Raw genomic sequence first — 27,322 nt, 5'->3', positions numbered from 1 at the left:
AGAAATTTTCTATAAAGAATTGGTTTTGACAATCTAGTCTAAGTCACTCTGGAATATGAAGAAAATATCAAATTCCTGTTTTAGGAACCTTGAGAGGCGGACACCCTTAAGTCTGTGTGAAGACAGAAAAGTAGAGAACTTACAATTCTGTCCTATTTGTGCTTCCAGTATTCCAGTCTTCATTCTTTCCTACAGCAGCCATTGCCCTATCACCATGAATTCTAAACAACTGATTTATAGGCACATCTTCTCATCATATGTGTGCTAGAAAGCCTCTAGAAATAGTAACTTCAGACACCAAGGGTCAGCGCTCTCATATGTACACTTCCACAGGATTCATTTTCGTAGCAATCTCCCTTCATGCCTACTACAAACTTCAGCATTGGTCTTTGAAATGAAGGTACATATGGGACTCTCCCAATATTATCAGCCATAGTATTTTTCTGTTGTTTGACTGTTTTTATTACTGCTCTAATAATGAATAGATACCAACTGTTGAGATTGAGAGTCTACACTCATTTGCTATAATGCTATGATAAATTCAGGTAGGGAAGTCCTCACTGGATGCTTCCTAAGTATAGTGATGGAGCTCTTTATGCTGCAGAGATCACTATATGCTACCTCAGTTTACCTTGCTGACACATAATCATTCTTACAAGACTCACAGTTTTGACCAGAGAGGGCGTGACTCATGGTAGCACAACTAACAGCATGTTTGAGTACCTGAGTTTAATCCCCAGTACTGCAAAACAAGAGAGTTAGTAAAGTACTTGGGCTATTTATAAATAGTTGAAAGATAAATAAACATCATGTGATAGCTTTTTATTATTATTTTGAATGGGAGGAGTTGGGAGAAAGCGCCAGTGGAAATTTGGGCTGCATTTTCAAGAGTTTCTCATTATAGACAATGAGATTGTAAAACATTGAGTGCTGGTGAGATAGCTCAGTGGGTTACTACTTGCCCTGTAAGCCAAATGCTCTGATGCTGATCGGCTACCAAAACTTGTCCTTTGACGTCCACATGTGGGCCATGGCATAGTTACAAACGGGCATGCACACTAAGAAATACATAAACAAAATAGACACAGCTTCACAAAAAGATGCGCCCATTTGACAAAAGTGAGCATCATCTACTGTACAGTAATGATCAGAAGAAATCATTGCATCTATTTTTTCTTCTATGACCATAGATATGAACCGAGGTAGGTCATTTCATGGGTTTGTGAAACAGAATAACTTGACTTAAATGTCATTTTTTAAAAAGGTATCTGATTTTTGTTAGCCTGGGGCTAGTGTGGAAAACTGCAACAGAAGTTGAACTAAATCATTGAAAATGTCCTGCACATGGGTGAAATGTCCTTTTCTAGTCTTCCTTCTTTCTCTGGACAGAAGATTTGAGTATGCTGTATGGTATTTGTGAAATTGTGGTCTCTATCTTCAGCGCTATGCACTTCACATATGCCCTAAAGGGTGCAGTGCTGGGCCACTAAGCAAAACAAAGGAGGCGGGAACTAGGACCTGAAGCAAAATTGAAAACTTGAAGGCTTTTAAATCTTGTCAGCCTGCCAATTCAAGCAGTGTATGGCAGGTGTGTTGGATATTTGTAAAGCCAAAATAAATGGCCACAAGAAATTCAGAGGCAATACAGATGTTAAGGAAAGCTTAAAATGGAAAGAAATAAAACATTGTATTCATTGTTCATTCTGGAGTCCTATAAAAATAATTTAAGGAGTGCCTCCTTAGTCATTGTAGCTTTGTGATCTTTGGAACTAACCAGGCACTGGTCATGTTTCTGTTATATACTGGCTTGTAGAGACAGTGAGAAAAGGCGTAGATAAGAAGAATGTAGGGAAATGGGACCAAAGTAGCTGATGGTAGTGAGTTTGCACTCCTGGAATAAGTTCCTGTTTCTGTCAGATCAACAGAAAGTAGTTCTTCCTACTTTTTGTTTGTTTGTTTTGTGTGTGTGATAATTTTTTATGAAAAAATAAAAGGAATCCTTAAAAAGCATAGTGTACATCTTCAAAAGATGCACTTACTGATGAGTTTATTGAGTGTGCAATTTTAAGTGCTTATAGTTTCCTTGTATTTTATCAAGTGGTCTTATAGATGAACATTATTTTGAAATTTAGAATTGTGGGAAAATACTCAATTTTACTGTTCCAGTGGATTCAAAATCTAGAGAGGTGGACAAAACTCTGACACTTAAAAAGTGCTCAGTGATGAAACTCCTTTCTAGCAAGGTACAGCTGAAAGGCTAGTAATATTAAATTACCATGCCACCCTAATATCCTTCAAACTAGGAATCCTTAAAGCAAAACAGTATTTGAAATTCAGATGACAAGATAAAAGGAAAAAAAAAACCTGAGAAGCCATGTTCTTTACTATCAGGAATTTATACTCTAATAACAGAGCAAAGTTAAGTTGTGAGGTCAGGTAGAATAATGAAAAAAGTGATCTCTGCCATAAGAAAGACCCAGTATGTTGATATTGTTTAAAAGGTTGATTATGGAATCCAACTGTCTGCATGGCTCTATCACCTACCTAGCTATGAGAAGTTGTGCAAGTTAATTACTTAACCTTCCCTACCTCCATTTTTCCATCTGTAAGATGAGAGCAGTAGAATCCTCTCCAGGAAGAATCTAGGCAGCAATTAATCTTAGTATGAGTAATTCTTCAGTATTTCTCTTCATGACTCACTTCTGTGCAAGTGTTTGAAAGTGGATTTAAGAGTATTAAGTCATAATGCTTAGTGAGTTAGAAGCTTGTGTTGAGTTCACAATATCTATTGTCTATTTCCAACCATTCATCAACTCTAATATAATCCTTCCAGTTCTCTGCATCTTAGATTAGTTCTTTATCTAAACAAACATAGGAAATTCCACAAAACCAGACATCTTATCAGTATCCTCAATAGTGCCTGGCACATAGCAGATACTGAATACATGTTGGTTCAGCACAACTTGGGGATATTATGAAAATGATGATGCACACCAGGCAAGAATGGAATGTTGTGAAGGAAACTTAAGTATACCACAAAATGACTAGCTTTCCTCTTTTAAGATTCCCGAGGGAGATAGATGTCTCTGTCGAGATATGTGCACAAGACTTGGAGTCAGAAGATATTGCCTCGGGTCATGGCTCAACCACTCATAGCTTAGTAATGTCAAACAAGTGGTTTAACTTTATGAGTTTCATTTCTTTCATCAGAATGTTTCACTTATCACTCATGGTTTAGTGTATTTTGAGATAGCATGAGAAAGTCTTAGGGTTCCATTCTCAGCATTTCAGAAAAAGCCCCAAAACTGCAGTCTTTTTGAGGGATTCACAGATAAGTGCAATCCAAGCATGTGAAAACTGTAATACAGACAAGAACAAATGCACTAATTTCATGCTTTGCATTGGAGAACCATAAATCAGAAAAGTCCAAACTGTATTGCTGTCGCTCAAATATAAAGCAGCAAGGCTAAAGTTTTACTGTCTCCCAAACAAGAGGATCTTAAGAATATAGGCTTTTATGCATAGTCTTTTAAGTACAGCTGCATGAGAGACCTCCACATTCTTACTAGCTCTTTTTGTTGTTGTACCTCATTTCTTCTGAGCCAGCTCCCCAAATATTTTCACCCTGAAGGAAGACATGTGCTGGCTAGAACTGTATCGAGGAATTGGCCAGGGTCCCATCCAAGGTCGTAGACCAAAAAAAAAAAAGAAAAAGAAAAACAAACCCAGTCCTTCTACTCCCACTCTCGATGTTACATAGAATGCATGGCCAGAGGCCAGTTCCTTTTTGCATTTTTCATTTCTGTAAGTTCAAATTAAAATTTAAAATTTATATCTATGTCTCTATATGATGGACCTCTGTAGAAAAGTCTTTCTCCAGATCTTCACTGTTTATGTTCAGAGCAAATCCTCGACCCTTATAAACATTTTTTTGTGCATGATTTTCTGTCATATATCTTCAGGCGGCCTATGTAATTTAGTTGTAGGATTAAGTGTGAATGTAAACTTATACACCTCTGGAGCACACTCTCTCAGTGTACTTTCCATAATATACTGAGCCACTTAAAATATATGAACTGGCTTTACTCTTGTACATTAACTTAGTTAACTAACAGTGCTAAGATTTAATGTCTACGATGACTACAAGAAAGCTTGGAATAGCTATTCCCATTACTCAATGGAGTTGCTTTTTTTCTTTCTTTTTTTTGTATGTTTGTTTTTTTAAGCTTTTGAAAGAAGCATTTATTTGTAGTATGTGCATTACAGGAAACACAACACAAGAAGTCATTTAATTTCCCAATGGTAACTGGAAAGTCCAGTAATGTTGAATTTCTTCTGGACTGTGGAAAAGACAAACAAAAAGTGGCTGAACGTGTTTAAAAATTAAGTGAAATATTTTCAAGGGTTTTAAGTCCACTTTGGATGACATTAACAAACAGTTGCTTTATTTGCTGCTTAGAGCTGACTTTTGTTTTACTCTTACTTCAGGTTGTGTGCATGGTATAGCACCAGCAAACTAACATTGCATGTTTCTTTTCAGCTGAGTTGCTTGCCACTGTTGCTGGTTGACACTGGGCTAACTGCAAATCTTCAAGCTGCATAATATCTAACATGTTGCTCAATAATGCTTTCTATCTCACCTACTTGTGTATGTTGAAATCTTTCTTTCATGAAGATTAAGAAGTAGCCCGAAAAATACACCCAGGAAAAGCAGTCCTATATTCCCAAAGAATTTTCTAAAATTGAAAGCACATTTTCTCTTTCCATCCCCCATTTTATTTCGTATGAAGTGAGTCTCCAGCTAGTTGTGTCATGATTGTTTCATATATGTTTCCTATGCATACATGTCACCTTTCAGAGCAACTTACATTTTCTTAGAAATTCCTGTGCTCTGAATTTTGAGAACAAATAATAGAGGCTGCAATCAGACGATAAGTTTAGTTTAAAGACAGATTCCTAGAGCCTCTAAAAACCAGACACATACAAGTAAATTGAATGTGTAAGGGGCTGTCATGGCACTTTCTGCATAGTGGACTCCACAATGACTTTCTACCCCGAACATATCAAAAAATAAAGTATCATTTTTAAGAGATTGGGATGTTACCCAGTTTTGCACTACAACAGTATCTAAGCAATTGCTTGCTTTTACTCTGAAAAGCTAGCTGTACACTGGAAAGTGCTCTTTTATTGGTCATAGCTGACTCTTGCAGTGTCAGTGTGTAGATGCTTCCTGTTTTACAGAAGTTACAGCTACCTTTCTTTCCAAGTCTAGAGTTTGAAAGGAAGCATTGTAGTGTTTTAGCTAATTTCATTTATTTTTTTCTTGCAGGTTCTGAAAAGTGCCTTTTCTGAAAACTCTGCTGCTTGGATTCTACTCTAGAGCTCTCTATCCAAGCCCTCTCCCAATCACCCTCCCCCACTCCTGCCCCTACAAAACTTGCTGTGCTTGTAGTTCACTGTCAGTAACTTGCCCGTTTATTTTTTTCTCTCATTCTCAGTTTTCTTAGTCATTTTCCATCCCCTTGATTTTGCAAAACTATTTTTTAGGTTATAACATCCTCCCAACCTTATTCTTCAGAGCAAAGAATTGGGGAAACAGACTTTTCTCTCCCTGATCTGAGACCATTCCACACGTTGAAGGGCAGCCAGCAACATATGCTTTTTGTAAGAATAATTGAAAACCTCAACTAGACAGCATAGAATTCTTTTGAAAGTCTGCCAGTTACTTGAAGCAAATTCAGCAAAGGAACAACATATAGCATTCAATATCTTAATCTTTATAGTTGCTTTCTTAGGACTTGGTCTCTAATTTGATTTTTGGTTATTCTGATACAAAGTTGACTTAATAAGTGGCTTTTTGTGTCTGACCAGATCAGATTTGACTTCAGTGAGAACCTAAGTGCTAACAAACACATTCCACCAAATCAACCTGCTCTCACTTCACATTTGTTTCAGATTCGCTTAACGCCTTGAACCATCCACTGTCATACTATTGTCCGAAAGAGGGTGCACTTGATTGCCATTTTGCTTTCAATATGACAGCTGTCAATGTCGCTCTAATTCGAGATACCAAGTGGCTGACTTTAGAAGTTTGTAGAGAATTTCAGAGAGGAACTTGCTCTCGAGCTGATGCAGAGTGCAGGTTTGCCCATCCGCCAAGAGTTTGCCATGTGGAAAATGGCCGTGTGGTGGCCTGTTTTGATTCTCTAAAGGTGAGTGCCACGTGTATGCACATAATTACTTCAATGTGTTCATTTCTAGACATTTAGAAGGAAGATGTACTAGAAAAGAGTAAAATTAATAAGAGCATTAAATTATGTGTTACTTGCTTTAAGAGTAGATACAGCCTTTCTTTGTGCTGAACTAAGCTAGTAAAGAGGCTCATTCTACCAAAGTCTACTTATCAAGATAGATATACTTATAAAATAAAAACTCATGAATTTTTGTAGGTCTGAGGTATTATATCCTAGATGAAGTTTAATCTAGTTCTCCATATGTATCTCTGGTTTGTAACTTACTACGTAGAATAAACTAGCCTTGAATTTATAGCAACCCTCCTGCCTTTGCCTCCTGAGTGCTGGGATTGCAGACATGCATCACCACACCTGAATAATTTACCAGCTCATGAGATTTTAATTTCTATATAGAATTTAGACTTTAAAATTTTTATTATGATTATTCATTTTATTATATCTGTGAATATTTTGCTTGCCTATATGTATGTGCAGAATGTGCATAGTGGGTACCAATGGAGGTCAGAAAGGGCATCGTATCCCCCAAAACTGGAGTTACTGATGGTTGTGAACCAATACATAGGTTCTTAGAATCAAACCTGGGTCCTTGGCAAGAAAAACAAGTGCTTTTAATCACTGAGCCATCTCTCCAGCTCATGAAATTAGGATTTTTGACACAGTGATCAAAATTATCATGCAACGAAGAAACTTTTTGATGAATTACAGTATACATATAGCTTATTCTGCATATTATTAAGATATAAATGCCTCAGACCAGTCAGCTCTCAGAGGATAAATAAAGTAAAACAAAGCATATAACTTAAAACCTCATTGTTCAGGAAGATTAGGCATATTGTTATAAAAATAACTTCACTAAATTTTCTTGTTGAACACACGATTGAACAACTTCTGATTTGTAAGTATCAAAGAAGTCTTAACTGCCAAAGTTGTAAAGCTTGAGTAAAGCAAAATTATGAGGGCATGTGGGTGTTATATATAGTAAGACATATGATTGTGTAACATGAGAATGCATTTGTTTTCATAGTTACCTTAAAATAAGAATAAGGATATCCAAATTAAAACAGAGATGCAAAACGTGTGGATGGATTCTTGGTTTAATTAATAGATTTGACATCATACATTTGAAATGATTTTTGAGATTACAGCCAGATGAAATAGGCTTAAGAAGAATTTTTTCTTACGTTTTATTTATTTAAAAATTTTTTTTCATTTTACATGTTCTCCCCAGTTCCCCCTCTCTCCCCTTTTCTTACTCCCCCCTCCACTTCCCCCCATCCTACCCCTATCCACTGCTCAGAAAGGGTAAGGCCTCCCTTGGGTAGTTAGCAAACTCTGGCATACCAAATTGAGCCTCTCCCTGCTACATCAAAGCTGAGCCAGATATCCCACTGTACGGAATGGGCACCAAAAAGCCAGTTTGTGCACCTGGGATAAGTCCTAGTACTCCTGCCAGGGGCCCTATAAACAGATCAAGCATCACAACTGTCACCCACATTCAGAGGGCCTAGAATTAAAAAAAAAAACAATTCTTGATACTATGTGACTGTCATCATGATCAACTTCACCTTACTAACATTTTTATTACTGGCTGCATTGGCTATTAGAGGTCCATTCCTTTGTTTGCTAGCTTACTCAGAATACGTTTTCAAGTGCTTTACTACGAATGATTGTAGTTGAAGTTTTCCTGTGTCCAGCCAGCTCGTGCAGCTGCTCAGACCCAAGTAAACACACAGAGACTTATATTTCTTATAAACTGTATGGCCGTGGCAGGCTTCTTGCTATCTAGTTCTTATCTTAAATTAACCCATTTCTATAAATCTATACCTTGCCATGTGGCTCGTGGCTTACCGGTATCTTTACATCTTGCTTCCTCTATGTCTGGCTGGTGACTCCTGACTCAGCCTTCTTGTTCCCAGAATTCTCCTCTCTCTTTGTCCCACCTATACTTCCTGCCTGGCTACTGGCCAATCAGCACTTTATTTATTAACCAATCAGAGCAACACATTCACAGCATACAGAGCGATATCCACAGCAAATGATTCTCATGATAGGGGCCAGAATTGCTTTGGACTTCAGAGTTCTTCAGATTTGGGCATATTTTCATGTACATAATGAGATATCCTTGGAATGTGATCCAACTTTAAATAGGAAATTCATTTATATCATATATATCTACATATATATATATCTACATATATATATATATATATATACACACATACACATATAAGCCATAGGTCATTTTAATACAGTATTTTAGTTCATCTGTTGATTGTATGTAATATGAAGTCATGTATAGAATTTTTGAATTACAGTATTACATTGGTGCCCAGAAACATTGGATTTTGAAACTTTTTGGCTTTTCAGATTATGGATGCTCAACAAACCTACATAGTTTTACTTAGTTCTTGGTTGCTAGTTTTTATTGTGAACCATTCCAGTTCAATAGTAGAATCTTATTATGGATAAAAAGAGATATTATTAAATCGAAAAACTCTGAACTGCTTTTATTTCAAGCAGATCTAAAAACTAAAAATGTTATTTTTTTGGCTGGTGGCACACAACTTTTATCCCAGAATTCAGGAGGCAGAGGCAGGCAGATCTCTGTTGAGTTCAAGACCAGACTGGTCTACATATCAAGTTTCAGGACAGCTAGGGCAACATAGTGAGACCCTCTCTTAAAAGAAGAGCTTATTTGTTTCTTCATTCTTTACTCATTCATGCTCTATCTACAGTCATCTTCTGTGTATTGCTTTCAATTTTTTGTTGCTTTCTGTTGCTACAGGACTAGGTTGTGTCTTGAGGCAAAACAGAGCACTGAGCTAAATAGTGACATCTTATATTTTGGTTGTGAGCCTAGCCTTTAACGGCTGAGCCATCTCTCCAGCCCAATAGTGACATCTTTCACCCAGAGCTCTTGTAAGTCCAGAACACTAGGCTCTTTGTCATCTTGGTTCTGGAGATCTAATATAGAGTCTGCGTGAGCCCCACTAATCTGATCCTTCAACTCCTTTTTCTCTCAAACCTTGAGTGATGTTTTCTTTAATAAATACATAATGCCTTCACTACCTAACTTTCATAATGTCTATGGAGATTCCAAAGAGACAACACAAATGAGAAACAAAAATTATAGCTACAAAGTGAATCAAGTATAAGGTTATTTTCTTGCAATTAGTGAAGTGTTTGTTTTAGGAGCTATTTAAAAAGGGTTCCATTTAGGTAGAGTTTATTACTTAATGCTGCAAGCTCATGTGCCCAATCCATTGCAATTTTATATCTAGAATTTACACATCACTGTTCTGTGCTTTATTCTGTGGTAGGGAATTCATCACAGACTGTACATTCTGTCTTTCTAGGCATCAGAGAATGGGGGATGTGTGTGATTTTCCTAATATTTGATATGCTTTAGGTCACTGTTCCTATTAAAGGCAAAAGAGTACTTACTATAAGGTAAACACATTGAGGAAAATAATATGAAAAATAGTTGTTTACAAAACACATACTGGGCATTATAGCTTGGAAAATGTTTAATTGAGGTACTAAATAATGACTAATGAGTATATATATATATATCACTTAATTATTTTCATATGCTATATACTCTCCTAGATCCATTGCTCTTAAAATAATTCAGGCATTATGTTAATATCTTGATGATCAATCACACAAGATAAAGATGATTTACATAATCCTTACAGTTTTAATTTATTTTCATGAAAACCTCAATATTTCAAATATATAAAGAATTAAAAGATTTTGTATATTTAATTTGCCATTTAGATAGCACATTCATCAGAGTTCCATGTCTGTAAAAAAGCTTTGTAGTTCTTTTTTATGTTTCTCCTTACCCAAGATATGCATGAACGCTATACTAAGATGAGGATAATTGACCTCTACTGATTGTACTCCTATCACAGTCGTTGCTCCTCTTGAATTTGTATAATTGAAACGCCATTAAAATTTATCTGTGTACTTTTTTATCAGTGGTTAAAGAAATGAAGCAATCATTTGATGATTTGTGGGCTGTGGGTTTTGTTTTTTGGGTCGTGAGTGTGTGTGTGTATGTATGTGTGTGTTCATTCCATTAGCACTAGCTACTCAACCAGATGATGGTTCTTTGCCTACATAATAGGTACAATAGGTACTGTGTCCTATTTTCACCTCATAATGAAAGGAGGTCATGAAAATAGGAGGGTGAGCTGAATGGATGATCGTTCATTGTGCTTTAAGAGCTGTGCTCATAACTGTATAAATGCTGCATATTTAATGATGAAGGTTGTGCCATTTTCAGATAGGAATCTAGCTTGTGAAGCCTGTAGACTAATTCTCAGCTACATAGAAGAGTTTCATGTCATGTTGCTATGCCACTGTTTTTTACTCAATTGCATTATCTTCTTGGTACATTTATTTCAAAACTTACCTTTAGTATTGTTTAACCCATTTTATACTGATTTCTTGGCATTACATGCCGTCATTGATTTAGATTGGCATTTTAAATGAATTCCCCTTAGATTTAACAAAAGATCATCTGCTTGTGCTTGTTTCCATAGCCAGCTTTCTCTACATCAAAAATATCAGGCATATCTTGAACCTTCTTGCACTCTTTTCTTGCAGCAGTGTATGATATCATCCACCTGCTATGCAGGAAATACGTAAGTGCAACTAGTATTTCATTATAACAGATCAACAGCAGTTATATCTACCTGTCATAATCACTACTTTGGGTAGTTTCGTAAAAACTACTTCCTAGTTAAGCCATAAGAGCAGTCATACTCAGAGGATGATTATGTCAATCCATACATATTCTTGAATGATGAGAACTGGGAGAGTGATACACACAAAAGACCTCTAAACCATGTCTTCAAACTTCATGTATGATTACAAGTACAGTGATAATATGACAAGTGAAACTTGTTATATAGACATATCAATATAACTCAACCCATTGTAGGTAATAATTGGCCCTACGATCCATATGTTCTATATTTAGAGCCACCAATCACAGCAGTTTTCACTAGCTTAAAACTTAAGTATTTGGGAGCTAAGGCCTAGCACAGTGGTTGTTTGCCCAGCACAGTCAAGGCCCTGAGTTCGATCTCCAGCACCACACAGGAAAAGACAATTTTAACTTAATATTTGCTCATCCATGTTTGCTTAGGCACAGCTTGCCAGAAATTAGATCATTAGCAACATAACCTCAAGAGTTACACAAAACATAGAACCAAACCAATTGTGAACTCTAGCAGAGAGGTTTGTCTCTACTATAAAGAGAGTCATGGAAAAAAATGCTTTACTTTAAAATATCTTCTTTGATACTGCCCTTAGAAAGGAATACTCCTTCATTTATAATAGTCTTTGGGGGAAATTTTCAAAAATCTCTTGAATGAAAAATAGATGCATGATTACCCAAACAGCCTTAGTTTATTTCAACTTTTTGTTTTGAAATGAATTTAGACTTACAGAAAAATTGCAAAACTAACAGAAGCACTCCCTGTACACTCCACCCAGATTCCTCTAGTGTCAATAACTTACATTCCACTCATAATACAATTATCAAAACCAGAAAATTAGCACTAAGCAAAGCTCCTGAAGTAGTGGTTTTATTTAAATTTCCCCAACTGGCTCCCAAAGGCTCAGTGGTTCAGATAATTAATTTAAAGAAGTTCTTATGTCGATAGCATTTCAAACAAAACTAGGAAATCAAGAATTTTGACTGCTGAAAGACTATTCAATTAAAAACTTTTACCATTTATGCATGAGGAAACTGAAGAATTAGTGAGAGAGTTAATTTCTCAAGATCATTACAAAATTATCAGAAGACCCTGATGATTCCAATCATTTGAGTCTTTATTACATGAGAAGAAAAAATGGAGAAAATATTAAAAAAGGCATTTAAATTAAGGTTTATGGTTCATGTTTAGCTCTTTTTCTGTGGTTATTGTTGGCGACGGGGTCTTAGAGTAGCTCAGATTATTCTCTAATTCTAAACAATTCTCCTGATTCACCTCCCAATTGCTGAGATTACTGATAGGAGCCATAATGCCTGACTCATACTCTGAGTTTATTGTTAATCATTTAGACTGTTTGTTCCAAAATGGAGACCAGAAAGGAGATACTGTTGGCTTAGGATGTTATTTAACATTATGATGATAGCTTTGCTCAATTCCCAAGCAACAGAACACTGGGTTGTCTCTGTTCCCTTTTCCATTCTTTTTCCCAAACACCACATTGTTGGGTTAGTTAACCAGATTGGTGGCTGATTATTCATAATGTTCCCTGATGTCTGATGTTGTCATGTACTTAGTAGTAAATTGCTCTGGCTAGCTGGTGATATCTGTTACCAATCACCCGGAAATATTGTACTAGTTGTTCAGCCTCAAAATGGATTATTTTTAAAAAATAATTTTAATTTAATTTACCTAAAATGTTTTATAGGACCATAGCTCAAGGTCATTTCTCTCCTACCTTGCAGCCAAGTAGCAGTTGGACATCTGGTGACATACAACTCAGGATTGGATCAGGAATGTATTTGCCAATTCACAATTTGATTATACCATTACCATGTGATAGGAGAAACCTGGTTATGAAGAAATTCTTCCATGTTAGGGAAATATAGAAATAATTTTATTTCTGTTAACATAGCTATATGAAGTGATTGCAAATACTGTTATTTTCTAAACCATATTTTTGTGAACTGTGGATACCAGGTACTTATGTACATTTGGAACTTGGGGATAGTTTTTTAAAAACATGACTTTGTACCCAGAACATCATTTATTTACTGTTCATTTTCTCCCCAAGAGATGAACTTTCTGCCTGTACCATCTTTGAAGTAACTCTTTTTCTCTAAATCCTGTGTCATTTGAGCTTCAGCTTACAGGCTTATGTGTTTCAGAGAAATCATAGCCATCTACTATCATTATCTTTTCATTTTCCTGTGCGTATTTAACTGTGTAATCGGTGTTTGAGTTTTTTGCAATTATTGTTGTATAACTTGGATATGTAATCTTGTTTGAAGTTTCAGCATTGTTTGGTTTTTCTTTTTCTTTTACAATTAGTTTTTAATTTATTTTTTAATTTTTTTAGAGAGGTTCTATGTATCCCCAGATGTCCTGGAACTCACAGGAAACCACTGCCTCTACCTCCTGAGTACTTGGGTTAAATGAGTGGGCCAGCATGCCCGGCATGTTTCAGTGTTTTTATTCCTATACTGCAGGTTACTTTACCCAAGGTCAAGTTTATTACCAGATGCCAGAAGTAATTACGCATTTAAGTTATACTTTCATACTTTTTTTTGTCTTGATGTTGTTCTCTTTAAAAGGTCAATAAATGATTCCATTTTTGTCCATGTTTTCTTTTCTAAAAGATCCTCCCTTTATCTGGACTTAACCACCTGGTCACTGGAGATGGACTAAATCATTTTTATGTCTTGTTTTTGATATATTTGTGCAATATTACTTACTGTTGTGCCTGATCTGTTATTTGGTTAAAGAACATATGGCTATAAGATCCATTCATTAGAAATAGTTTTTCAGCTATGACTTTTTCAGAAGCATTTATTAAATGTATGCTTTCAGCTGAATGTTTTCTATCATAAATGGACATCTTGCTTTCGGTTGAAATTCATTTTTGACACACTAAAAGTTAGTATAAAAATTAACCTTTGGTCCTACCCATATTTTTCTGGGTAAAGAATGGACAGTGAAGGTAGTTTTCAAACTGTAGAAATGGTCCCTAAATTTGAAGGGCCCACAGTAACATAACTATATGTAAAATATAGCAAATTCCCTAAACCGAGACATATTTTGAGTGTTGGTCACAATATGCTGACAATCTACATAGTACCAATATTCTAAATTTTCTCCATGCCAAAATGAACAGATTGTGCTGTTGCCTTTTTTTATTGCTGGCAGTGGAATCCAAGGCCTCTTGCTTGCTAGCTACCAGTTCTACCAGTGAGCTGTTTTCGAAGGCCTTGTTTTCTGCTGTTTTGTTTTGTGACAGTTTGACTGTGTGGCCCAGACAGGCCTCCAACTCCTCGTCCTCCCTCCTTAGCCTGTCCAAGTGCTGGGGATACAGGTGTGTTTGGGGCGTCAGAAAACTTTTTCCCTCTGTGACGTCATACTCTTTATCTAGTTTGTTTTATGCCCTGAAATACATTGTATGGACAGCATTGCACTATCACTAATCTTTGACCCAGAGATGAGATTGTTTTAAGACTACATTGTCACATTGTCTTAGACCTTTGTTCATGGGCCTATTTGTGAAAGATAGTAACACTAACACAACAATTTGAGGATTTTTGACATCTTCAAGAACACTGCGTTTTTGTTTTAAAGATTTCACAAATACCTAATCCCTGACATTGTTAATGTTTATGCTTAAAACTTACACGAACTTAAATTTTTTCTAGCTTCTCTAATAGCATAGTTTGGTTCCTTCATTTTTTTTAATTTTTATTTTTATTTTGCAATACAATTCAGTTCTACATATCAGCCACGGAGTCCCTTGTTCTCCCCGCTCCGGCCCCTCTCACCTTCCCCCCAGCCCACTCCCCATTCCCACCTCCTCCAGGGCAAAGCCTCCCCCGTGGACTGAGATCAACCTGGTAGACTCAGTCCAGGTAGGTCCAGTCCCCTCCTCCCAGGCCGAGCCAAGCGATCCTGCATAGGCCCCAGGTTTCAAACAGCCAACTCATGCAATGAGCACAGGTTCCTTCTTTTTAATAGCCAAGAAAGTACCTTATATGGAAATAAATTCAAAGAGCTGGGTCTGCAGCTCAGTGATAATGAACATGTTTCATTCATACTTGCAAGACCCCAAGTTCCATCACCAGCACAGAGAAAAATAAGTTCTGGAAACAAATTCGGTCTTAAATGTAACTAACAAACATTAAAACTATGGACATTTTCATTCTGCCAGTACATAACATAGAAGAAAATATTTCATTTTAAGATATTGTCTTATTTTTCAAGGAAGCTTGAGAATCATCTTGATAAATGCTTCTTTCTTTGGTGAATTACAAATGTAACCATTAAAATATTTGAAATGTGACATGGTATCAGTAAGTGGCAATACACAGTGAAAATGTTACTTTAGACTAACAGCTCTGAGAGGGCTCATTGTGCAGCCTTGAGTAAATCATGAAACTCCTACCATCTATGTTTCTCTTCAAACAACAGCCTTTGGTGGCACATACTTTGGAGGACTATTTGTGGTTTGTTACCTAAATGTCAGGGGTTATTTAATGCTGAAAGTTCTCTTATATCCAATAGAAGTTCTATATGGATTCAATTCCCAAAGACATGATTTGTTTAACAAACAGTTATTGAAACATCTTACTTATTAGACAGTGATTGGGCTCAGCACAAAATTATGGAAGATGTGACTCTTGCTTGATCTCTTATTATAAAGCTGCTCTATCATGTACCATAAGCCATATATGATGTCGCAGTTTAAAGAGGCCAGAGGAAGGACAGGACAGGATTATGTCCAGCTGTAGAGATTAAAGACATAGTCATGGAAGGAGTGGTGTTTGAAGTATTCTTTGAAGAAGGGATAGGCAGATATTCAAGTCAGAAGGAGTAAGCTAAGTCAGAAAGGGAAAATCGGTGTGTCTGCAGAGTTGAGTGTTAAGTTTGGACAGGCATGAACATAGAGCTTGAATTGAAGAGGAGTGGGCTTACAATTCAGTGAGTAGGGTGGAGGATGTGACTCTAGGTAGAGTGCATGCTTAGCATGTACAAGGTTCTTAGTTCTGTCTTCAGCACACACAGAAACAATTAGTAAAGAGTTAGGACTCTAGGCTTTATTTTATAGCTCTGAGAAATCTAGAATATTTTTTAAAATGAGTGTATATGTGTGTATGTATTTATGTATGTATGTATGTATGTATTTGAATCAAGTCATGGCAGTGGTAAGAGAATGCCATCAAGGGTGTTGGAAATCCAGACAAAGCCATTTGGGTGCCTATTTATCCATCTATTGTAGCCCATGAATCATGTGTTCAACTTGACATTGGATTGCTTGAACTGATTTGCTGTTACTGAGTATTTTAAAAGTGAAGACTCAATTTCAAATAATTTTAAGACAAAATAATTTTGAATATCATCAGATTATAACACAAATAAATATTTTAAAATAATATTCAATGGTAACCATTTAGGAAAGTTTTTAGACTTCCTCTGTGGATAAAATCACTGGCTACTCTTGCAAAGGACCTGGGTTTGATTTCCAGCATCCACAGCCATCTGTAATTCCAGTTCCATGGAATCTGACACCCTTGTAGGCACTAGGCACCACCGTGGTGTACAGACATACATGCAGACAAAACTCCCATAGACAAAAAAGGACATAATTTTTAATTAAAGAAAATTAGAGTTGGGCTGAGGGGGTGGCTGAATTGTCAATGTGCTTACTGTGCAATGATGAAGACCTAACTCGGGATCCCCAGCACCCACATAAAAAGCCAGGTATTTTAGCAAATGCTTGTAATCCCAGTGCTGGGAAGTGGAGAAAGAATGATCCCTGGGGAGGCTACCTGGAAAACAGGACCCCAAGAAAGACACGGGGAACCCCCAATGACGGAGAAATGAAAGAGATCTACATGAAGAGCCTGGACATGAGTGGGGGTAATGAAGGGCGAGGGTCGAGGGAAAGAGAGCTTGGGGGAGCGGGAGATCCCAGCTGGATCAACAACAGAGAGGGAGAACAAGGAATAGGAGACCATGGTAAATGAAGACCACATGAGAATAGGAAGAAGCAAAGAGCTAGAGAGGCCCACAGAAATCCACAAAGATACCCCCACAACAGACTGCTGGCAATGGTCGAAATACAGCCCAAACTGACCTACTCTGGTGATGGGATGGCCAAACACCCTAATTGTCGTGCTAGAAACCCCATCCAACTACTGAGGTATCTGGATGCAGAGATCCATGGCTAGGCCCCGGGTGGAGCTCTGGGAGTCCAATTAGCGAGAATGAGGAGGGTTTATATGAGCGAGAATTGTTGAGACCAAGGTTGGATAAAGCACAGACAAATAGCCAAACGAATGGAAACCCATGAACTATGAACCAATGGCTGAGGGGTCACCAACTGGATCAGGCCCTCTGAATGGGTGAGACAGTTGATTGGCTTGATCTGTTTGGGAGGAATCCGGGCAGTGGGACCAGGTCCTGTTCTCATTGCATGAGTTGGCTGTTTGAAACCTGTGGCCTATGCAGGATTGCTTGGCTCGGCCTGGGAGGAGGGGACTGGACCGACCTGGACTGAGTCTACCAGGTTGATCTCAGTCCGCGGGGGAGGCTTTGCCCTGGAGGAGGTAGAAATAGGGGGTGGGCTGGGGGGAAGGTGAAGGGGGCCGTCGGGGGGAGAACAAGGGAATCCGTGGCTGATATGTAGAACTGAATTGTATTGCAAAATAAAAATAAAATTTTTTTAAAAAAATTTAATAATAATAATAATAATAATAATAATAATAAAAGAATGATCCCTGGGACATGCTGCCCAGCTAACCTAGCGTAATTGGCAGATTCCAAATTCAGTGAGAGATCCTGTCTTTTGTTTTTTAATGTGAAACATGATGCAGGAGGATATTTGATATCAACGTCTGCCATCTACATACCTGCACACACATCAGTGCACTCCTCTAAACCAATGCACACATGCACCACACACATATACTACACCCCCACACACATATTTTAGCCTGACTGTGGTGTCACACACCTGCAGTCCCAGCACTTGAGAGCTTGAGACAGAGGATTATGAGTTTGAGGCCAGCTTAAGCTACCTACTGATAGATACCCTGTCTCAATAAAGTTTTTAAAATGAAGTTTTAGTAAAGATCTCCCTTTCTCTCTGTTATATTATTTGTTGTGCATTAGGTTCTGTCTTATTAGCATATCTTTTTTTGTGACTAGCACATAATAAGGCCTTTAAAAGTACTTTTTCAGTAAAACACAAACACCTTATGGACAAAACTTTTATACAATTATATGCCAACTTTCTTCACTCAGTCACATTTTAGCCTAAATTTGATGACCAATAAACTGCAGATTTATGCAAATGGAATTCTATCCCTCAGAATCATAGAACTTTTCTTTGTTCAAATGTTGTTGGATATTCTATAAATGTTGCATTTTGTGTACTTTTATCTTACATTAGGACCTTCAGTGTTTTTCTATATGGATACCATTAAATATTATTTTTAAACAATTGGTGTGATAACCCAGTAAAATTCAAGCATAAATCTGGATAAAAATGTTTGGAATTGAATTTGACAGCACACAGATAGCTCACAAATCAAGGTATTATTAGAATCATTATTAATTATAATGAGGTCATTTTTCAAAGGATTTTTTGAAAAACATGACTGTCTACTCCAATAAACACACACACACACACACACACACACACACACACACACACAGTTCAATTGATAACTTGCTCTAAATACTCTGTGATATTTGGAATTCTTAGAGTCTGAGCATAGAAAGGCAAAGAAAATTTCAAGTCAAGAGAATCCATGCACTGACACTTCAAAAAATGTTCTGTAACTGCAATTTAGTAGTAAGAACAAGAACCTACTTTGAAAGAAATGGGAAGATACTAAGATAGTATACTGAAGATATAATTTAAGGAAGGGTGTCTAGGCAGGCTTATGAGTTAAATATCTTTGAGTTTTTTAAGTGAGTACAGTCTCTTCCACTTTTTCCATCTTTATGACCATTCCTAGATATCAATGTCTGGTATTCAAAACAGAATATTCTGAGGCCATGCAAAATCCTCAGTAACCAAGATAAGAGCCAGTGTAGGCAGCTGACTCTGTTTTCTTTCAGAAACAGGAAAGAAGTTGGGCATGTTGACCAGTGCCTGTAATCCCTGAATTTGGGAGTTGGAGACAGAAGCATCAAAAGCTCAGGGTCATTTTTAGCTATATAATGAGTTCCTGCCCAGCCTGAGCTCCATGAGACCCTTTCCCAAAACATACAAATAATAATGACAGAAAGACAGATAGATAGAGGCAAGTTCCTTGAATATTTTTTAAATGTTTCAATGAAGAAGAAAATAAGTATTTTCAGTATTTAGTAGCATTCAGTTGAAGTCAGCTTTGACAATGACTTCCATAACAGTGATTTGAATGTATTAATGGACAACTGACCTGTCAAGAGAATCAAGACTCTTTTCTTCAAATTTTGATGCCTTGCTATGGTGGCATGTAACATCTATTCCATGTTGGAAATGACAAAATGGAAATGACATTTTTTAACACACTTTCCTTATTTCTCCCCGAGTTTTCCTATTATCACACTAGAGAAACAGGTAAGGAAGAAATGAAGTTGCTTTAAGTCACAGATTATAAAAGGTAGAGGAGTAAGGGAAGCAAGGAAGGAAAAAAACAAGGAGGAGGCACAAAAGGATAGATAGGCAAGCTTTTCATTTTGAAATAATTTAGCTTAATATCACTGTGTTGAAACCAAAGTATAATGAAAATGTAATGAGTAAATTACATACTACAATGTGTGTGGGAAGGGTAATAGAGAAAGGCCCTTCCCCCAGAGAGAGAATTCCTTATGTCATTTTGCCATACTTTCCATTTGGAACTGCTCTGCTTTCCACAAAAAAAGCAAAGGCAGAACCGTAAAGAGTGAAGCCTCAGGGAAATTCCTAGTCTCCCCATCAAACATGCTCTTCCTCCTTCTCAGCTACCATTAGTCATCCTGGTCACCTTGGCTTCCTCTCCTTGTTTCCCACCCCCTCAACAGGCTTCAAGTCCCAGAACCCCCCTCAGCCTTTCCTTAGGCTCTGCACCTTCAGAATAGATGAGACTGACCTTCATGGGTGAGTTCCATGAGGTCTTTGGAGCTCAACTGGGTCCCCTTCGTTTCTTCATCGGTATCTTAGCACAGTCTTTTCCACATGAGAGGTGCTTAGTATCATTTTAATTCTTTGATCAGGGAGAAAGCAATGCAATTAAATACATCTTCATGTTTTCTTATGGTTGTCTGAAAGCTCTGCATTACATTTGGACCCCAGTAATGAACTTTACTGTAAATTTGGAATACTTTGATATAATTATCAAATTTTAAAAAAATATCCTGTCATTCCTACTGTGTTGGACTTGCTCTTTAGACCTAATGTAATGACCTTATTGGAAAAATACCTTTCTTGTAATTAATTTCTAAGGCTTTTTTTTTTGGAGGAATGTAGCTGTATAAATTAGAAATAGAGCAGGTCAACATGGGAAGGATCTGATTCTGTGTCTGAGTTGCTTTTTTTTTTTTTTTTTTGCACTTCATTAAGTGCCTAGGTAGTTTTTATTTAGATATGTTATTGTATTCTGAGCACTCCAGTATTGGGAACTGGAGATCTAAGTTTAAAATCGATTTCCAGTGATAATCACATCATACTGTGCCCCATACATTCAGTAAAATTATTTATCAGTCTAAAGTCAAAGTAAAGAAGAAATAAACTAAGTGCAGCTGCAACTAATCTTAATATAAAGTGGAAAAAGAAAAAAATATGTGGAACTTGTTGATACTTTCTTCCCTATGTGAAAAAGGATGAGTGAGGATGTAGCTCAGTGGGAGCATGTTTAAGGCACTTGGTTCTTTACCCAGCACTATGTGGGGAAGGGGGCGTGTGCAGGTGTGCACACACGTGCTCATATATGTACGTGCAGAGACCAGAGCAGGACTTGGGGATGCCTTTCTCTAGCTCTCTGCTATATGGCCTGGAGACAATTCTCTTCTTGAACCAGAAGCTGGTGATTTCAGCTAGGCTGGCCAGCCAGGGAGCTCTCAGGACCCTGCTATCTCCAGGGTTACAGATTAACTTTGTAGCCAGTGCTTGCTTTGAGGGTTAGAAATCTGCTGATCCTCAGTTTTAGATTATCCATATTGAGACACTAGTCATCATTGGGCTGTTTGTTTTGAGGTAAAAGCATTTTCTTGCCTTTACCTCACGTTTTCCAGGTATGTTTCTTGGGGGTGAGAGAAGGGGTAATGTTTTCAAATGACTGGGGCTTTCTGAAGCCAGTGAAGGTACGAATTTAAGGAGAGCTGAGTGAGTTTTTTCACTTCCATTTGGGTCCTGAAGAAACCTTCAGGGAAACATCCTGGCAGTGCTTGTAGAGCAAATGTGCTCACCATGGAACCAGAGCTCTCATGTACTTACTTGCCATTATAACTAATAGGCCTGTTTTTGTAATCAGAAAATGAATTTATTTCCTAGGAACTTGGAGAAGAGCAGTCTCTCATTTAGTGATCTATACTGGCTTCCTGTACATCACTGCTAGCACCATTACTGATGTCAGAGTCACAGAGTAAAAATGTGCAACTCTTCACTGTGGCCTTTGATAAATAGAATTATCAGTAACGGGAAAATGCTTGGTAAATAGCTAAATCTGTTGTTTGAGTATAGAACATTATTCCCTGATAGCCTAGGTTCACAGAAGTATGGTAGCAGACTAGCTTCATCTGAACACTTGCTATAAATGTGTGTTCTCTTGATGCAGCCAATACCTGCTGAAGAAGACCATCGGTATTTTACTGATTTTCAAGAAACCCTCCTGGTAGTTCTGATGATCACAAATATTTGATAGGCTTTAGTCTAGAGAAAACTATAACAATTCAAGATGATGTTCCAATGCTTGAGAATCTTTACAAGTGTGTGTTGTTCTCCCCAGTGCTTCGTTGTTCCTCTCCACTTGTTCAAATGTGGGAGAAAGTGGTGTCTGATTCACAGGACTCATACACACACCCTTGGAAAGCCTGCTATATTTCTCCATACAAAAGCATCACAATGCCTATCATGTGAGGGAAGGCTCCGAGAGGGTCTTCATTTAAGACAGTAATTTACTGCTTCATATCCTAATATTTCTTAAAATTCTTTGACCATAGAACTTTATTTTGGTGGACTATATAGAAACTTCTCATGGAATATTGTATAGGTGATTAGCCAAGATGCATACTGTTGGATAAATGTGTGAAAATGAAATTAAATAAAATTGTCTTAGCTATGTATCTGTCTGTCTGTTATAATGCTTTAGAAAGGTTAGTGAATTTCTGTACCTCTGAAGCTCTATTGTCAGTATTATGGACCTACAAAATTTTATAAGCAGCAAATGTGAGGACAGAATTCATGTGCATATTTGTAAATGTGTATTTGCCTATGATATATATGCATATGTATGCACATATCACTTATGTCTATAGGTATGTAGTAAGTAGTCCTTTTTTTATTCTTTACATTTATATGAGTCAATCTTAGCTTCCAAAAGGTTGGCTTGTTGATAGGAAAAATGGAAAATAAGCTGACTTATATAACCAGATTTAAATTGGGATTCAACTTTTATTATTTAACTACTTTGTATAATATTTGAAATCCATTTGCTACATATAATACCCAATTATCTTTTTTTTTTTTTTTTTGGTTTTTCGAGACAAGGTTTCTCTGTGTAAGCTTTGCGCCTTTCCTGGAACTCACTCTGTAGCCCAGGCTGGCCTCGAACTCACGGAGATCCGCCTGCCTCTGCCTCCCAAGTGCTGGGATTAAAGGTGTGCGCCACCACCGCCCGGCTAATACCCAATTATCTTAGGAAAACTGTATCAGAGACTGTGATGTTCTGTGCTTTGTGTATAATAAAAATGATTTTTATATATTTCATTAGGATTCTTACAAGAATTTCTGCTGTGCTAATTTTCAGAAATTTTGTTTGTTATGTTTTCTCAGTGCTGGGACTAGATCCTGGGGCCTTTGGCATGATGGCAAGTGCTCTACCACTGAGGTTTCCTCTAGCCTTTGTTACTGCTAAATCATGTAGGCCACTTGTAATAGGAAGAGAACAATTAGTCTCTTGAGTGATAGTTTCTTCACGGTCCAAGAGGAGAGAGCAAAGGGCATTTGAAGTGATTTAGGAGAATTAGAGTAATATGTGGCTCTGCTTTTTTATCTTCTGCTCCTCCACCTACTATAACGCTAGGATGTGGTAGCAGCAATTGCTTAACAGTAATAGCCAGTTCTCAGAAGAGAGATCTCAGTTTTCAGCATTATGTATAAACTATTTGTCTAGACATTTGATAATTTATATTTCTTATATAATCAATAACTATATAAAGAATAATGCATTACTTCCAATAGAGAGCTAAAATGATACAAATATCTGCAATTTGTTAGACTATTTATAGTTAATTATGAGCAAGTGTTTTAGTTTGATTGAAAAAAAACTAATAAAATACATTTTTGTATATGTTACTATTTTATTTCCAAAACATACTAAATTTTCCCAGTCCCTATAGTCATTCAAAGAACCTATAAAGTATATGGAATTAGGAATTATTTGTAAATTGATGGAATTTGAAATAATTACAAAAGAGTGCACTTGGAGTCCATCTCAGCATTCTTTCCAGTAGAATCTGCATTCCTATTGAAATTTATTACTTGTTAGTTTAGGAAAAATACATTTAGAGTGGGAATAGTCTGTGCTAGCTGGTCTTCTGTTGCTATTACAAAAACCCCTTCAAAGAAGAAAAGATATATTTTTGTCTCACAGTTTCGGAGGTTTTCATCTGCTGTCTGTCCTTGGATCTGTTAAGTCCTGTGATAGGAAAGCTGTGGCAAAGGAAGCCTGCTCACCTCGTGGCCGCCAAGAATAAAATAGAGATAGACAGATATGGAGGAGATAGAGAGAAAGCTCAAAAGAGAAAGGGAGAGAGATTGATTGATTGATTGAGGTCTCAAAATTGACTTCTAGTAAACATTCCAAGTGATTATAATTGAGCCTAATATCCTAAAGTGTATGTCACCTGCCAGTAGAGTTACCATCTGGGTGGCAAGATTTCACACATGACCCTTTTATGAATATTGCAGATCCAAACCAAAATAATCAGTTATAAATGCTTGATTCTCATAACAATGGATATATCAATTGTTATTGTTTTTTCTGTAATACTGTCTCCAAAAGTGTGTTTTTCATTCTGTGTGTTCAGTTGTTCAGTCACTTGTCATATGAGCCAGATTCTTGTCATTAGCAGATGTCTATAGCACTTTATGCTTTAAAAGTCGTGGGAAAAAACTAAGTGATAAATTGAAGAATTGATATGTGTACAGTACTGATGTATTTCCATGATGTAGCCACCTACTCACTTATATCTGAAAATCACAAAGTTCACAGAACTAAGCTTTTGGTGGGGGAAGACTTTTGCGAGATAGTGTGTGTGTGCATTGAGTTGTCACTTGCCTCTGTTCTTAGAGGAATGGAATACTTCAGAAGAACAGTCTGTACTGCTCTTTTAAAAATGAGGATGAACTTTTGTAAACCCTTTGGAGTTTTGCCCCACTTTGTGATAATGTTGAACCTACAGCACTCAAACACTTGTGATCAGAGTAAGCCTGCTCTAGAATGAAAACACTGTGTTTTTAAAGTTCTTCCCTTAGGGTGGTAATGATGGTCACAAAGTGCCTCTCTTTCCCCACTGGTTCTCTCTCTCAGTAGAGTTTTGCTTGACTGTTCCCTTTGGCTAAGTCTTAGTGACTTGTGCTTAAGTTCCCATGACCCAACTCCTGAAAAATTAACATTGTTTCTCCCCAACAAACTGGCGAAGGGCTGAAACTTCGTGTTGAAAGAGGACTAATCATACCACTTTAGGACAGAGGGAAGACTTTCTTTTTTGTTTCAGTGACTGACTAGTTGCTGCATGTTTTTGTGTCCCCTCCCTCTCAAACTTGTGTGTGTGTTGGATGTACAAATGATTGTGCATGTGGAGGCCAGAAGTTGATGTCCTGTGTCTTTCTCTACCATTCTCTACGTTAATTTTGAGGCAGAACATTTTTTGATGAACCTGGGTGAATGCTTTGAAAGACTGGCTGGTCAGCAAGCTCTGGAGATCCACCTGCCTAGCACTGAGGTTATAGAAAAATGGGTTTCCTTGTGACATTTTCACAAATATACATCATTATGCTTTTTCTTATTTGCCTCCTCTCTCTGCCCTCTCCTATTCTCCATCTCTTGGCTGGTCCCCTCTGTTCCTACAGATAGTCCTTCCATCTACTTTTATGTCACTCAGATTCCCTTACACTGTCTTGTTTTCCCCTACCCTCTTTTTTTAGATCTCTTCTTTCCCTATCATGGTCCCCTTCTCAATGAAATAAATGTAAACATCCAATAAGTATTTGAAAAGTTGTTCAACAACCTTTGCCATCTGATACACGAATTAAAATTTCTTTGAGATTCCATTTCATCCCAGTTACAATGGTTTTTGTCAAGAAAGCAGGTTCTGGTGATGATGACAAGAAAGAGGAACCTACATACACCATTAGTGGCAATGTGAACTAGGCAGCCATTATTGAATTCAGTAAAACGATTCCACAACATACTAAAGATATGGCTACCGTATGACCCAACTGTACCACTTATGGGCATATACTAAGACTCCTAAGTCAGCTAACTATAGGAATACTTGCACATCCATATTTAGTGACTATATGAAAACTAGTTTTTAATTACATTTATTTATTTATGTGTATGTCCTTATGCATATGTGTGCTATAGTGTGCACATGAGGGTCATAAGACAACTTGCATGAGTCAGTTCTCTCCTACATTGTGGATCCCAGAAATCAAACTAAGATCATCAGACCTGGTAGCAAGCACCCTTAACCACTGAGTCACCCAGGGAAGACTATATTTAGCATTCAGTTACCTTGTCTGTTTATTTTCTCTTCACTCAAAATACCTCTGTACTTAATAAAGTATCTCACTCTACATATATTTGTATATTAAATAGTTTCTCACTATACCTAATATCGATTAATATTCAGTCCTTGTTAGAGGGAATGTAGAGATTCACCTAGTAGAACTATTAGAAATTATCTATCAAACTATCCTCAATTTAGCTCTACCAAAGTATTACTAGGCAATAGGGTATCTTGGTCTTCAGAACGTGATCTGTGGCTAGAATAAAGCACCTAGGTTAAAGTCCAAACTCTGTTCCTTTTTTTATCTCCATCAGCTTAGACACTTTCTTCATTTTGTATTTCACTTCTCTCCATTATGAAGAGTCAATGAGGTAATGCATTTATAACACTTTGACCAGTGCATGGTAAATACACAGTGAAGGCATCCACCTATATTAGATGGACACACTGTGAAAAAATACAAACCAAATAGGTTGGGGTGCACACATCTATAATCCCAATGCCCCAAAACTGAGGCAGGATGGTTGAGAGTTTGAGGCATATACATACATACATACATACACACATATACATATGTGTGTATGTATGTATGTATGTATGTATGAAACCAGACTGGACTGCATGGTAAGACACTGACTCAACTCCCCAAAATTAAACCAGTTGACATCATCCTATAAATCCTTAAAATGACTTTTTGATGTGATGGGATTAGTGGAAAACATAAATGTGTGTTAATCGTAGTCTCGTGTCAAGTAGCCTAAGCTAAAATTATATGTACAACTTTCCTCCATCATACTTATAAATAATTTGAGTTGCTTAATACATCAGTGCTCATTTATCTGTATAGAATGTAGTGTGTAATAAATTCACTGCAAAACATGAAATGCTGTAAGACAAAAAACATGCTCCAATTACCTTTAGTAGAAAAATCCATGTGAAAGACCTTTATGCCGATGTTTTGCACTACCTAGTTTATTTTTACTTTATGGCTTTATGAAATATTGGCTTTATGAAATTGGCTTTATGACATATTTTCTAGAATGGAATTTGACTTGCCTTATATAGAAAGCATAAACAAACTCGTTTAATTTTTTTCAAAGACCCATTTTCCAAATTTTATCCTGATTGACAAGGAAGACACAATGTAGCTGAAGTAGATTTATTTTATTTTATTGTTCCTCTCCAAATGGAGGACTCCACTTAATAAAGTACACCGATTAGACTGCACAGTGGCATGGTGACACCTTTCTGTGCTGAATATAAAGTTTTCATAGTGTGAAAAGTACCACCTCCTTACAAGGCACCAGTCTTCTTCCTATAAGTCTTCTTCCAGTTCTTTAAGTTTACTTCAGGAGTAAAATTGATAGATTT

At 37.0% G+C, this 27,322-nt stretch overlaps 1 protein-coding gene across 5 annotated transcripts in view; it reads left to right on the top strand.

Moving 5' to 3' along the window:
- The window catches only part of Mbnl3 (muscleblind like splicing regulator 3), a 103,901-nt gene that overhangs the window by 39,715 nt on the left and 36,864 nt on the right, over positions 1–27,322 (top strand). For 4 of the 5 annotated variants that reach the window (XM_052739457.1, XM_052739475.1, XM_052739466.1 and 1 more), the window contains exon 1: positions 5,962–6,212. The exons of the other annotated variant lie outside the window; for it this stretch is intronic. In XM_052739457.1, the coding sequence (XP_052595417.1) occupies positions 6,036–6,212 (177 nt within the window). In that variant the 5' untranslated portion in view covers positions 5,962–6,035. Of the gene's footprint in view, positions 1–5,961; positions 6,213–27,322 lie in introns of those variants that run through there. 5 annotated transcript variants of the gene reach the window in all.

This window comes from Peromyscus californicus, unplaced genomic scaffold (genome assembly GCF_007827085.1).
Source record: "Peromyscus californicus insignis strain IS unplaced genomic scaffold, ASM782708v3 Scaffold_10__1_contigs__length_136768540, whole genome shotgun sequence".
Classification (NCBI taxonomy): Eukaryota; Metazoa; Chordata; class Mammalia; order Rodentia; family Cricetidae; genus Peromyscus; species Peromyscus californicus.
The sequence above is the reverse complement of the archived record's forward strand: the minus strand, read 5'-3'. Positions and strand labels throughout refer to the sequence as shown.